The sequence below is a fragment of the Suillus subalutaceus genome (assembly GCF_016647625.1).
Source record: "Suillus subalutaceus strain FC151 chromosome Unknown DFJ58scaffold_181, whole genome shotgun sequence".
Taxonomy (NCBI): Eukaryota; Fungi; Basidiomycota; class Agaricomycetes; order Boletales; family Suillaceae; genus Suillus; species Suillus subalutaceus.
The window spans coordinates 1-14,013 of record NW_024540430.1 but is presented as its reverse complement, the minus strand read 5'-3'; the positions used below and the strand labels follow the sequence as shown (position 1 = coordinate 14,013).

The 14,013-nt window shown below is 45.1% G+C and overlaps 4 protein-coding genes across 4 annotated transcripts; all 4 read left to right on the top strand.

The window, feature by feature from the left end:
* Positions 1-1,037: 1,037 nt before the first annotated feature.
* On the top strand, positions 1,038-1,418 carry DFJ58DRAFT_734571 (uncharacterized protein; the record flags this gene model as incomplete). The annotated part of the gene is made up of 3 exons (XM_041386511.1): positions 1,038-1,115; positions 1,166-1,284; positions 1,337-1,418. The coding sequence occupies 3 exons, from the start codon at positions 1,038-1,040 to the stop codon at positions 1,416-1,418; spliced, it is 279 nt and encodes a 92-aa protein (XP_041237390.1).
* A 1,982-nt stretch (positions 1,419-3,400) lies between these two features.
* DFJ58DRAFT_734570 (uncharacterized protein) lies at positions 3,401-4,301 on the top strand (the record flags this gene model as incomplete). Its single annotated transcript, XM_041386510.1, has 4 exons — positions 3,401-3,609; positions 3,680-3,717; positions 3,785-4,067; positions 4,124-4,301. 4 exons carry the CDS (start codon positions 3,401-3,403, stop codon positions 4,299-4,301), a joined length of 708 nt encoding a protein of 235 aa, XP_041237389.1.
* A 249-nt stretch (positions 4,302-4,550) lies between these two features.
* On the top strand, positions 4,551-5,171 carry DFJ58DRAFT_846641 (uncharacterized protein; the record flags this gene model as incomplete). Its single annotated transcript, XM_041393333.1, has 4 exons — positions 4,551-4,572; positions 4,629-4,769; positions 4,820-4,996; positions 5,119-5,171. 4 exons carry the CDS (start codon positions 4,551-4,553, stop codon positions 5,169-5,171), a joined length of 393 nt encoding a protein of 130 aa, XP_041237388.1.
* Positions 5,172-12,608: 7,437 nt separating this feature from the next.
* On the top strand, positions 12,609-13,092 carry DFJ58DRAFT_669172 (uncharacterized protein; the record flags this gene model as incomplete). The annotated part of the gene is given in 2 exon segments (XM_041382764.1): positions 12,609-12,824; positions 12,844-13,092. 2 exon segments carry the CDS (start codon positions 12,609-12,611, stop codon positions 13,090-13,092), a joined length of 465 nt encoding a protein of 154 aa, XP_041237387.1.
* Positions 13,093-14,013: the final 921 nt, after the last annotated feature.

Here is a 14,013-nt window from a genome sequence, read left to right as displayed (position 1 = left end):
ACGTTGTTACTCCCCGAATAGGAACCTTTGGTGGCCCTTCGGGAAAGTTCAAAGCACCTCTTTCTGGGAGTTCAAACGTTAACATTTAAAATTTAACCCCTTGTAAAGTTTCGGCTTGGCGGACACCCTCAATTGAATTGTCATGATCAATTTTTTGCAAGGTGTTTAAAGAACAGGAGTATAGTTAGGAGAGAAATGAGCGATCACATGTGGAGCTCAGAAGACATTGAGTGCGATTGCAAAAGGAGTAGAGACTCAGATCAGAGGACTCATCAGGCCTCAGGTGCAGCACACATGGCATGTAGGGGATCACCGGCACCACGGGATTGCAAACATTCCGTCCTTACATAACGAAAAATGTGCTTGTATGTAGGGTTAAAAGTTCGCATTCGAAACCTGGGATCCGAGCAAGTTACGATTGAGTTACGACCCTGATTAATGATTACTGACCTTTATAATTCCTTATTTGGAAATCGCACGCCAGCCGTTACTGGCGATTGTGTTATCAGTTCAACGCGCGTCGTTCAATATACGCAAAGCTACTTTGTTCCCTCAGGCTATATACCTCGTCTTATCTACGGTAATCGACGCATTTCGCAAACACAATATATATTCAGGCTACAAAAATTGTTATCATTCTTGCACTGTTGCTGCACCCACCATAATACATACTTTTAGACCTCGATGTCACGATCAAGTCATCTCTACTAGTTGAGGCCATCTGGTTACAGCCGCTGGGCACGTTCAGCATCTCTTCATACTGTCTATTATAGAAGACACACAAAATCTGTTATTCCACTCATATCTCAAGCTTAACTTATGTAGTCCGATGTCCGCATATTTACTACCCTCTTCAAGTTCACACGGCGCTCCCGAACACACTTCGTCCATGAATTGCATGAACACTGCCAAGTCAAGCTTCAAGAATTGGTCCTGTGACACATCTGTCCACCACTCTGTTCACTCCACACGCCACCGTGCCGTGCACCGTAACCGTTAAGCGACATCGCTATGAGCTCTCCCCACGTTTCTTTTTCATGTTTCTTCCACAGTTGAATTGCCCTCCCTCGACGCTAGCCAAGACCCAGCTTTCGGATATGGATGACTGTGAAAACGTGAGTGTTTGGCAACTGCCCATAATTATATTTCAACTTACATTCATCAGTCGCCGCCGCCGCCGGCCACCCGGTCCTCTGCTGCTGCGGATGCTCCCGCTGTCAACCTCATGACCCAGTCACCTGGGCCATGTGTTATCGATGTTCCTCTCATGGGGAGTAAAGACATGTGCTCGGTCTATTTTTCTCGTATATTGGAAGTTTAATGCATCCACTTACAGCGCTGGTGCTCCCACCGATGATGGCGACTTGATTTGCGATGACGACTCTATTTCCCTCCTTTGCCGGGCCTTCTGCTTGTAGGCTGTTTTACTCGCTGCATTTGCCATTCGATAAATGCTTCAAACGTATGATCTCAACATGGCTGTTGGCGGTGGTCACTTGCAATAGCACTTTATGGTTGATTTGTTCATCCTCGACTCTGTCTATGCCAGGCGGAAGACTCGCACCCTCTGTCACTAGACTGGGCGAGGAGAATGGTGACTCAAAACTTGATCTGGATGCAAGTGTGGAGAAAGCACAGGACAGTATAGGAACCAATGTCTTCAGGTGGAGGACAATCTCATGTGCATAATCTTAACACATGATCTTAACGCATGTGTCTGTCTTGGCTTGTGGTTTGGTGAGCACTCCTCCACACACCCAGATCCCACAATGCTTCACCAATACCCCTTGCGAAGTTTACAGCCATCCCATACAGTGTCGCACGGGACATGGACTCCTTGGAGAGTACTATGTTTCATTCGTAGCACTGGCTGATTGTGCGGAGAACCATGTCAAAATGCGAGAGCATATCTTATGTGACTGCTCACTATTCACACATCAGTGCATCCACTTGCGCAAAGTATCCTATAACATCATACTCGTTGAACGAGATCCTGGCGGCCTGAGTATGGAGAAGGAATAGAGACGCTAGCGAAAAGTCTGACACTTTCGAGAAGGCCATACTGGGACAAGAAAGGGATTATGAGGATAGAGAGGGCGGAGGAAGCAGAGATGTAGGATGGAGGGGGAGGGGGAGAAAGAGGAGGAGGAGGAAGTGTATCATATTGTACCCAACTTGGACGCTGAACTCACTCACTCGCACACCACCAACATATCATCTCTTTAAATGCAGACCCCTCGACTACCATTCGTACCATACCTACACCTTATACTCGTCACAATCATCCCGACACAGCCCATGGGGCATGCCACACCATGTCTTCACAGTTTTCCCTTAAATTTTGTAGCCCGGGTATACAAATACAGAAATTCTCTCTCTATCTCCTCTAAGCAACATCGTAAGTGTGCCATCAGTAGCATTAAGCCCCTTGCAAGCGAGGTAATTCTATATCCAGTTGAAACTTCCCCAAGTATCCTTCCACGGACCACAATGCATTAAATATATATATATGTTCGATTAATTTTTTTTTAAAAAGAAATACAATTTCTGTCCATTTGGGTTCGATTACTTAGTTACACATCCCTACGATCTTGCAGGACTGTCTGGACTCATCTGGAGCCAAGTTACTAAGTTGGCACGTTCTAACCCTGAACTTTTTGGTGCCACAGGTTCCGGGCCAGACGAAAGTTACGAAACATGTGCACGCAATCGTTAGGATGGGCAATGTCCTGCAATGCCCAGCGTGTCGTTATGTAAACAGATCATGGTCTATAGATGTATTGACACAACCTTCCACATGTGTGTCGGTGGAGGCGAAATTTAAATAAATGGTACAAACATTTTTCTTCAAGGAATACAAGCAATGGGATATTTTGTGCCTATCTCCCTGCAAACCTTTTGTGTCCCACCTTCGTGTGCGAAGTGCTTGCGACAAGCTTGCGATCTTTCTGCTACTAGGACCCTTTGCACCCACTACTATCAAGGAACCACGGGCAGAGTTTCAATTTGGATGAACTCATCTCCGAGAAGCGTGTTGAGCAAAATGAAGGCAGACCCTGAACAGTTTGACAGGTACATGGTTGGACTGTCGTCTCATTGGTTGCGTGTTGGACAAAATAAGCAAGAACTGTCGTGTTCTCCGCGAAGTAGGACTGAATGAATTGATTAATGAGCAGTATGAGGGCATCCCGAAAAAGACGCCTGATCAATTTACCACACCGAATGAATAATGTTAAATAGCTGGTCCTCCAGTGAATATCGTCAGTCACAGGGACATCCTCCCCCCCAAGCCTTTTGGACTTCAATGTAGTGCACCATGACAATCAACGTCTTTTATAGCGTCACAGATCTGTTCTGTTCGTTTTGTAGTGATTTTCTCTACACTCCTCACTTAAGTTCCATGAAGCTACCACTCGAGCTCACTGCTGTCACTATTCTCTCCGTTTTGCCTCCCATGGTGCTACCAAACTCTGCATTACCAATCATATTCACAACCCCCAGGTCTTCACAATGCACTGAACCTGGGCCACCAAGAATATCTACCGTCTTTCTGGACCATGGGATTGCTGCCAGAGAGTACGGATCCTTGCCCAGGTCAATCTCCCTAAGGTAAGTTCACTATATGTACAGCCTTGTCTTTAAACACTCATTGTGTATGACCAGAGTTGCCCTACTACAGAACCTATGGGTCCGCTAGCTATGAGCACACTCACCTCAGTATGTCACACCCTCTGCGGGCCGCTGGACCCTCCTCATCACGTGCATGCAACCTGTCGTGGTGCAGATTCTCACCACAATAAGTCCCAACTCATGGAAACCTTGTGTGGAACACCCTCCGTGTTAACTCATGGGAACCTCGTGGGGAACACCCACTCCATGTCAACTCACGGGAACCTCATGGGCAACACCTTTGCCGTGTCGACTTACGAGAACTTTGTAGGGCGCATGGCATCACTGAGCGACCGCAGCCTGGAGGAGACTATTCTTATCAAGGGGGACACTCTTGTCACAGTGACCGTGAAAGCACAACTCAGCAACTCACATAGGCTCCTCACCGTGAGAGTGAGGTGCTTGGGTACGAATGACTATATTATTGTCACTCATACTCAAGGTATGCAGACAGAGAGGCTCTCAATGACTGCTTACGTGCACCTCCCTCGGAAATTCATCAAGAATACATGCATTCAGGAAGTTGCGAGGACTATGCTGGCATTGGCACACGTGTCTCCCCATGTTTACTGGAAGGGTTATTCCAGGCCTTGAGTGTTCTTGATGCGGTAATGTCTTACACCGAGGTTTAATCATCTTCTGCGTGTCTTTGGGTTAATACCTTGATTAACTGCGGCATTAACTCTTGTCCAATGTGTGTTGGCGGAGACTTCACACAACCACACGATGTATGCATGGACTCTGACGGCGTTTGAGGTGTGTTACAATAATACAGCAGTTCAGTTCCAATTATCTAAGCACAAGATAAAAGTCCTTCGTTTAATTGTTAATCCTTGTACCACCACCAAACTCATTTTCGAATTTTCTACCTCATCTTCAACATGGCAACGGAATTCACCCCAGGTACTGCAACTATAATTCACATCTCCCTCCGCCGTGAGGTGCTAATGCAACGCCAGGTTCACCCCCTGGTCAGGAAGACACACCTCTACCGGGTCGACCCTCAGACACAAACAACCGTACTGGCATTGTCATACAACAGAATTACATGGCCGAGGGTGTAACCATAAACATTTCTTCAAGCAACAGTTACGGTTCCAGTGAGTTCTCCACATATCCAGCTTGCCATTTAACTCACCATTTGAGTAAGCCGTAACCAAGCTAGAGCATACTGCCGCCCAATCAGGAGGGCCCGCGTCCTTACAGCATCTGTTAACGAGGCAGCCGGCTCCAGTTGAGTATGGTCATGAAGGTGTGGTGATCAATGGGAACATGTTTGGCGAGTATATGGCAATCAATATAGCATCACCCTACTCGACAGGCGCTGGTAGGTCCTTGCCTTCTGAATGAAAATACAAGAGCTTTACGATTCTTTGCCCTTGATCAGTTAAACAAACCGCTCTTCCATCCCCTGGCTGAACCTGAAACCAAAACTGAAACCGAAACAAGCGCCAAACCCAGAACTTTTAGTGACAGACGAATGGGATTTGAAGCTGATGTGAGCTCAGCGGCCGCTTATGATGATTCTCTGTTCTCTGTTCTTAACATGTATACACACTTGTACATCACGCGCTATGAAGTACTATTGCCATTACATAACGTCCGATGTTCACTGAACTGGCTGGTGGACCAAGCAATGATTGCCAATTGAGGACTGGCAAACACCGTAATTTAAATGAAGACTCATATATAAGGTGGAAGTGCCTATTGCTAAAATGTCCTGCAGAATCGTGTCTGTAGTGCTGGCGTCCTCTCTCCCGAGCTTCCTGCACTCCAACGCAGTGTGCCATGGTGATCGACGTCTTTGCAATGTCTTAGGTTGTTCTTTTCGTGGTGGTTTCTTCTACACTTCTCACACAACAAGCTGCTGCTTGAGCTCACCACTGCACTGTCTTCTCTCCGTTTCATCTCCCCTGGCACTGCCAAACCGTGCGATACCCATGATATCTACAGCCTCGGGCCTTCCTGATGCACGGGACCCCCCATGCCTTCGCAATGCCCCGGTATGTGCCGGTGTGCATGATGCATGCAACCCTTGTGGTGCTTTACGAGAACCTGATGGGGCACACTATCACCACATCAACTCAGAAGAACCTCGTGGAGAACACATTCACCGTCTTGACTCACGTCAGCCTCTTGGAGAACATCTTCATCTTCTTGACTTGTGAGAACCTCGTGGGGAACGGACCACGACCTGAATGAGACTACTCTTATCACGGGGATCATGGGGGCGCTATTGTCACAATGGCTGTTAAAACTTCTTGGATTCACAGATGCTCCCATGAGAGCGTCAGCTATTGTGAGGTGACTGGGTATGGACGACTATGTTATCGTGGCTCAAAGTATGCAGACCACTTGCATGGACCTCCTCTGGAAATTCATTGAGAATACATGTATTCAGGAAGTCATCATGACTATGCTGGCATGGGCATGCACATCAGCTTCAGCCTCCTCATGTTTACCGTGAAACCAATATGACACTGGTGCTAAAGTTCTTGAAGCAGTGATGATGCATACTGTTTATTTGTCTTTTGTGTTTTTAATACCTTGATTAACTATGATATTAACAACTTTGGTCCAGTGGTTGATATATATGTGTTGGCTGACATTTTACACAATCACGCAATCTATGCCTCGACTCTGAGGCTTGTTTTGACCATGCAGCAGCCCTGATTATCTTAGCAGATGACACTGCTTGTATCGACCTTATCTGCAGCTCGCCACCAACAGCATTTACCCTCAGTATACCTCATCTAAGTCTCATCCTGGGTCAGACTTCTGTGATGCCGACAACAAACCCCTACCGATGTCCTGCATGATTTGGGAATCATGCATGGACATGACTACTAGGTATCCCCCTAAAAGACAAAGTCTGTTAGCTTAGTCCTCAGACTAGTCAACCCATACCTTGGTATCAAACCTTGGTCCAATAGTTTCAGTTTTCCCTCAGTGATTCATGAATCCACCATGTTTTGAAGAAAAGTCATATGTGAGATGGGAATCACATAATGACCTAGTTGATATGAGAAGCAAAATGAAGGTTAAGGTATTGCCTTTCCTTTGGTTTATTCACTTTGGCTAGAGAAACCCATAGAGAAAAGTTCAAAGCCTAACAAAAACCTATCTAAAAAGCCTGCGTATTGTGTACTATTATTTGTTCCATTATTTCTGAGTTGTCTTCTCTAGTGTTTCTTCACTTTACTTTTCTATTAGGATGCTCTGACTAATCAGATGCTTCATAAAATTGTACCTACAGGGTATGATGTCATAGGACTTCACCTACACTCCTGCAAGTATTTTGTTGAAAGATATGATATCATAGTGATGTCATAATGATGTCATGTTCCATGGAATTTGCTAGAACATTCCAATGACTCATAATGACTCATAGTGACTCAGAATGATGTCATTATCCCACCATGAATATTCTGGAATGTTCTTTTGCACCTGCTAGAACATTCTGCTCCAGTTTTTGGAATATTCTTCTCACATTCTTTACATCACCTTTTTACTTACATAATATTCCCACACAAAATGTATATAAGGAGAGCCCATTCTCCCCCAAAAAAATAGATCTCCCACTTGTTGCATTCAAGAATCTCCCACTTGAGCAAATTGAACTCTCACCTAAGAAGCTTCAGTCTGAACAAATTGCTGCTTACAAAACCCATTTCCTTTGTAAGAACTGTCCAGACAAGTGCAGGGAAAGTGTTTCCCTTGAGATTACGTAAGTTTCTTGTGATAGAAACTCAGTTTTGTGAGACCAGTGTTCTCACCATGTAGTGTTTACTGACCAACACGAGCTTTGGTCACCGTTGTTATTTGTGAGAACAGCGTTCTCACCAGGTATTTGTATACTGACCAACACGAGCTTTGGTCATTGTTATTATTTATCATTGTTTTTCTATTTGTCATTGTTGTTATTTGTGAGACCAGCGTTCTCACCAGGTATTTGTATATCGACCAACACGAGCTTTGGTCAACGTAGTCACATTTGAGACCAGCTTCTCAACAGTTAATCATATATTCAGGAAACCAGTTCAAGTGTCTAGATGATATATCCTAGACAATCCCATAGTTTCAATCAGAGATAATAAAGCTCCGGCTAAGTTAATCTGACTGATTGGTTTAGTGAGCCTCCCAAGAACTCACACGTTATCTACCACGAAAGAAGAAAAGTCATAGACTGTGTTAATCGAGGACTGGCAAGAAGTCTTATCCAGTGTAATTGTGGTGTCATTACATTCTTACACATATTTATATAAGACCCTCGGTTATTAAGACACCGAGTCAACCCCTAGACCCAAACAACGGCACCATTGCCATACAAAATAACCACATCGTTGAAGGTGTAACAATCAACATAAATCCGAGCAACAGTTACAGCTCTAGTGAGCTCCTCACACATCCGACTTGCCATTCACTAACCTTTTGAATAAGCTGTGACCAAACTAGAACACGTCACCGCCCAACCGGAAGAGCCCACATCCTCACAGTATCCATTAGCGAGGTCACTAGCCCCAGTTGACCACGGTCGTGAAAGTGTAGTAATCAATGGTAACACGTTTGGCGAGCACGTGGTAATAAATATAGCATCTCCCTACTCAACTGGCGCTGGTGGGTCCTGTCCTGTTGAATGCAAACTCAAGGCTTTTATGCTTATTTGCTGTTGATCAGTTAAACAGACTGCTCTTCCATCCCTAGGCCAAACCAGGAACTGCACCAAGAACCGAGCCAAGAATATCTAGTGACGGACGGATGTGAGTTCAGCAGCCGCTGTAGAGACTCGTGTTTCTGCAGGCACATATGGGCACATTTCACACCTTTTCACAAATCATGACAATTGGCCTTCAATGCACGACTCGCACCATCAGCTATATTCGACTTCTATCATGTCTCTAGTCGTTTTACACATAACACGCAGCTTTCCCACGAAACGCGCCATAGGCGCGGTACTTTCCCGCACAATGCACAGCATTCCCACACGTGCACCTTGCGCGCTTTCTCGCACTTTCTCGCACTTAAGCGCCCTGCATCGCCTATCATCCAGGAACGTCCCTCTATGTCCACCCACCTCATTGGTACGTCATATCCCTTGCCTCATGGTTTGTAACAAGCATTGCAGCGCTATTACATGTCATTATGTATTTTTAGCGCTTACTGCTCCTATCCCTTCCGCTTCCGATGTGATTTCCATAGTATAAAAGTTTGCTGACTTACTACTCCATCATTATTACTCCCCTTTGCTGTATTTCCCTCGCTATTGGGTTTTACTTTAAAGTAGTAGTCACCACTTGGGCACACTTTGTGTTTCCAATGGTTATCGTTATCCGCCTATACTAGACTATTATCTGCGCTCGTTATAACACTCGCTCTGCATTTGCACTTGCTTTGCACATCCACTTCCTTATCCATTTCCTTATCTGGTATTTTCCGCACAATGCGCGCCTTAGCACTCACGTTCCCACGCTCACACTTACCTTAGTGCGCTCTCTCGTGCTTCGTGCTCACTTCGCTTTTCTTCTTGCGCTTTCGCGCATCCATCGCACTTCAAGGGTCTTTCTTTCATCTGGTTCTGTGTTCAGTAGCAGTCCCCTGTAGGGTCGAACGTTCTTGCATTCTGTGAGTATAGCAGCTAGGCAGAGCCAAGACTCACTTATACTGGTTGAGCATTTTTAGATATTTCATATCAGCCCAGCCAGGTTGAGATCGCCTCACCGCTTCCGACGATTCTCAGTTCTTCTCCATTCTAATGTGAAACTCATTCCAGTGGGCTCCTCAGCATAGGCCACAGGGCACTGCGGCTTGCGGTATATAAATACAGAAATTCTCTCTCTCCTCTAGGCTTCGCTCGTATATTGTTTGTTTGATATGACTCGTGATAACATCAGTGTTATTGTCTCATTTTTGACGTGATTCCAAGTGATTCATTGCCCAGTTTATCTTGACAGTTTTGCGGTTACAACGTTCTGAAACGGTTCAGCAGAGTTTATTATCAATGGTGGAAATGAACATTTGACTAGTATAATTGATACATATGCTGGTGTCATATGTTGATTAATGATGACATGGATGTGAAATGGGCAGCCATACCATAGATATTGATCATGACGACCTAAATTGTTCGATCCTGGACTAAGACCTCAGAGAAAAAGAAAAAACTGTCCTCTGCAGCAGGTTTCGAACATGCGCAATCCTTCGAGTCTGTTGGGGTACCGGAAACCTTGTGGCTAAGACCACTGGTTAAGATTGTCCCCGACCAGTTGAATAATAATGGCGAGGGACTGTTCTGATTAAAACAAAAATAGTCATCCTCACGTTTCGAACCTGCGCGGTTCAAGAGGAACAGATTTTGACTCTGTTATGGTAACAACCACTAGTCATCAGGAAATCGCCGAGGTGATGGTTTTCGTAGTTGTAGTTGGTAAGACCAGATCAAAAATTCATGCGATTATATATAATGACAAAAGTAGACAAAATAATATATAAGATAAGCAAATCGGTAGTGAAGGATAAGATATGGCAAAAAATGTATAATTCCCGCTACGGCAGTAGTGGGTTTTGCTGGTGTCATGCTCTAAAAAACCTCATTGTTCAATTTTTGGCAGTAAAATGCATTGATTTCCTAAAAAGGCGTTTTGTTCGCATGGTCATGTGACAATATTTCTAAGTCTTTGCTATGTGTATGTCGGTCTTTCTTAGTTGTCAATTACTATGTCTTTCATCTATCACGAAATCATCGGATCCTTTGCTGACGTACCTGCTGTTATCCGCTGTAGAGACTCGCGTTTCTGTGGGCTCATATGGACTCATATTACGAATTCTGATGACTGGCCTTCACAGCACAACTTGCACCATCACCCTCTAGTCATTCCCTATAGAGTGCACCACTCTCCCGCTAAACGCGCCATAGGCACGACACTTTCCCGCACAATGCGCAGTATTCCCGCGTGCGCGCCTTGCGCGCTTTCTCGCGCTTAAGCGCACTATGTCGCACAGCATCCAGGAGCATCCATCCATCATCCAACCAGTCCCTCGGTATGTCCCTTTTCGTTATCTGACCATATTTAGCATATTACACTTCCCATTTCGTTATGCACCCTTACTTTACATCACCTTACCTCATTTACATACTTAGAGCGCTCCCTATTCGGCTCCGAGCCCTGGGAGAGCGCTTAGGTAGAACTTACATACTCTCATGTTCGTTTTACACCCCACTATTGGACTTTATTACAAACTATAGGACCTTAGCTTCCTACCACCAGCTTCCTACCACTCAGTATCTATCACCAGTTAGTTCCATGCAATGCATGTGTCAATCATCGTTTTGAGGCCCTAGCATCAGTCTATAGCTAGTGGCACCTTCAGTATCCGTCTAGATCCGCACTTTTCCTCTCCCCAGTCTCAGTATACATCTTTTACACCTGTGCACTGCTTGCACTACCTTCCCGCGCTTCGCGCACTTTCGCACTTCGCTTTCCCGCGCGCGCCTTCAGCGCGCTTTCACCGCCATTCACCAGGGTTGTTCAGCATCATTCCGTGGATCCTTGCTTTCCTTGCTTCCCCTTTAGGGTCAAACGTTCTTGCATCCTGCGAGTATAGCAGCTAGGCAGAGCTGAGACTCACTTATACTGGCTGAGCACTTTTCTTATATGTGCCTGCCAGGTTGTGATACCCACACCATGTCAATGGTGTGAGTCTTGACTCCACCGTGTCCTTGTCTTTTCTGCACAGTTGCAATGTGCCACACTCTATTTTTAATCACAATGGTGTGGCTGTGGAGTCGAGTTCTGGTCCAGTGCGTGTTCCTACTGTTGACAGGTGGTATAATTCTCGGCAGACATTTCGCTCCATCTATTTGAAAGGGTGCAATGTCGAGCTTGGTCATGATTGGCTCGTGTTCGTGAATGCGAGGTTCGATGGCTCTCAATTTCTTCGACCTTTGGAGATGGATCTAATGCAGCTTTCTGATGGTCATACTTGGAACGTTCAGCCTGGAGGTCAGTGTGTATGTTTCCAACACATATTGAAATGGCTGAATGATATTTTTAGGTGGTCTGTCCACTTGTTCTTCTGCTACCCAAGTGGAATCATGTCTAGCTACCCAAGCGGGTTCATCATCTGCTACCCGAGCGGGTTCATTATCTGCTACCCAAGCGGGCCAATCTTTATTGAATCATAATGATCGTGTTGTAGATAATTTCTTCGATGGTTATGAAAGATTACGAAGACCTGATCTTAGTGCATTGGCGACTGCCCATGGACTTTTGGTACCTGAAAACTCAATTATTGAAGAACTTCAAGAGATCATTTCTCATCATGTCGGTACTGGGATATGTTCTTCTTCTGCATCACAATCATTCAATGGGTGTAATTCACTGCGTTAACAGTTAAACTTGCATTGTGAAGATGAAGAGGAGGTGCTCTCTGGCAGAATCGCGTTCTTGACAGCCGTATTGACTAATATGAAACGACGTCCTTTGGAATGATTACTGAAAGCAAACGGAATTGATTTTCAATCTGGATCGAAAACGGGACGACTATGTCACACACTGAAAAAGCATATCCATTCGTTGAAAAAAGCTAAGTCGAAATCTTCTAAACAAGTGCAAACAAGATTCCATGATCATGAAATCCATCGTCGACAGCTTCATTCTGATTGGCCTCAGATTCCGTCTTCACAGCTAAAGCGTCAATTAGTGCAAATGTTCAAGGATGAGACCTCTTCTGCCAATTTGGCCACATTTACTTGCGTGTGCTGTGCCGAGAGTGTTTTGTGTTCCGATCATGTAATTGCATCTCTTGATGACTATGATTTGTCTCTTTTACACAGGCCAGACCGACAGAATGATCAATACATGTCAAATGATTATTTTGACAAGGACTGTCCTCTTCCCCAGCTTCCGTTGTCAGAATTGGACAGTCCACTGCATGACTTGATGGTCGATCCATCTGGAGTGAAACAATCTGCTGATGGTAAATTTCAACTGCTCTTATGCGGAGTTTGTCACAAAAGGATTCGCAAGGGAAAACGACCTGCTCTCAGTCTTGCGAACCGTACGTTTTTAGGAGATGTACCTGATGAATTGAAGGATCTGACAGTCGTCGAGGGAAGCGATGATTGCTCGCTGGTGTGCAAAGTGCTGGATTGTTCAGTTGAAGGAAGAAAATCAGGACCTGCAACTTTCTACTAATCAACGCGGGATTAAGGGTCACATAATTATCTATCCTCAGTGCCCGGAAGGGATTGCGAAAGTCTTACCTCCACCTGTGGCTGATATTATCACTCCGATCTGTGTTATTTTTGTAGGCTCATGTCCTCCAACTCGCGCATGGCTTGAAGAAAAGGCGAAGCCTTTGATAGCTCGTAGAGAAAAGGTTCGCGCTGCATTAGTTTGGCTGAAAACACACAATCGTTTGTAGAAGGACATTGTTAAGACCGTACTCAAGTAGTATCGGATCCGAAGGGCTTCGGCCTCAGCTCGTGCGCTGTGCCCCTTTCCCAAGTCTTGCCCCTTATTTCAGAGAGCTAAAGTATCGCGTCTAGTGAGACGGATAAGTATTGTAACGGATAAGTCTCGTATCGCAACGGATCCGTTAAGACTTCCGGATATTGAACATATAGAGTAACGGCTAATCCGGATTGGATCCGGACTAGAAAACTAACGGGTGAGGACTGTCCGAAGACAGAGGCGGATATGTAGACTATAGGAATCTATCCTAAGTCTCGGAGTAGACAAGAGTAGCGTACTCAAGTCCAGACGGAATGAGTGCAATCTAAGATGATATTCAAACTGATCTCCTACAGCGCATATACAAAGGTTTATATACTACGGATAGCTAACGGAATGATCAATAAGCAAAGGTGCGAGGCTATGAACGAAAGTATAAGCAAAGTCTAAGTGGAGCGTATTGGTAAGTCGGATGGATCACGAATCATGAACCGGGAATGAAGTACAAGTAAAAGCGGATTCGTAAGTGTAGCGGATCAGTAAGCAAAGCGGAAGTAAAGGATAACCGGTATACCGGTGTACAGGAATACCGAAAGGAGATGAACGATAGTTAGAGTTATATGAACAGGAAATGAAATAAGAATCAAAGTGGATCTGTGGACCGGACGACGGATATGTTCATCGGATCTGGATTGGATCTGAGATCCGAATCATCGGATCTGTAACCGGATATATGGTATATGACAGTATCCCCCCCTTAGGGCCGATCCCTAGAGGCACAAGAATCAGCGATCCGGAACGGATGGTATGAGTGCGAGACAATGGAGAAGCTGATGGGAGAAGTTTGCTGAGTTCAGATTCTGACAGATATACGGATGCCAAAGCGTCGCAG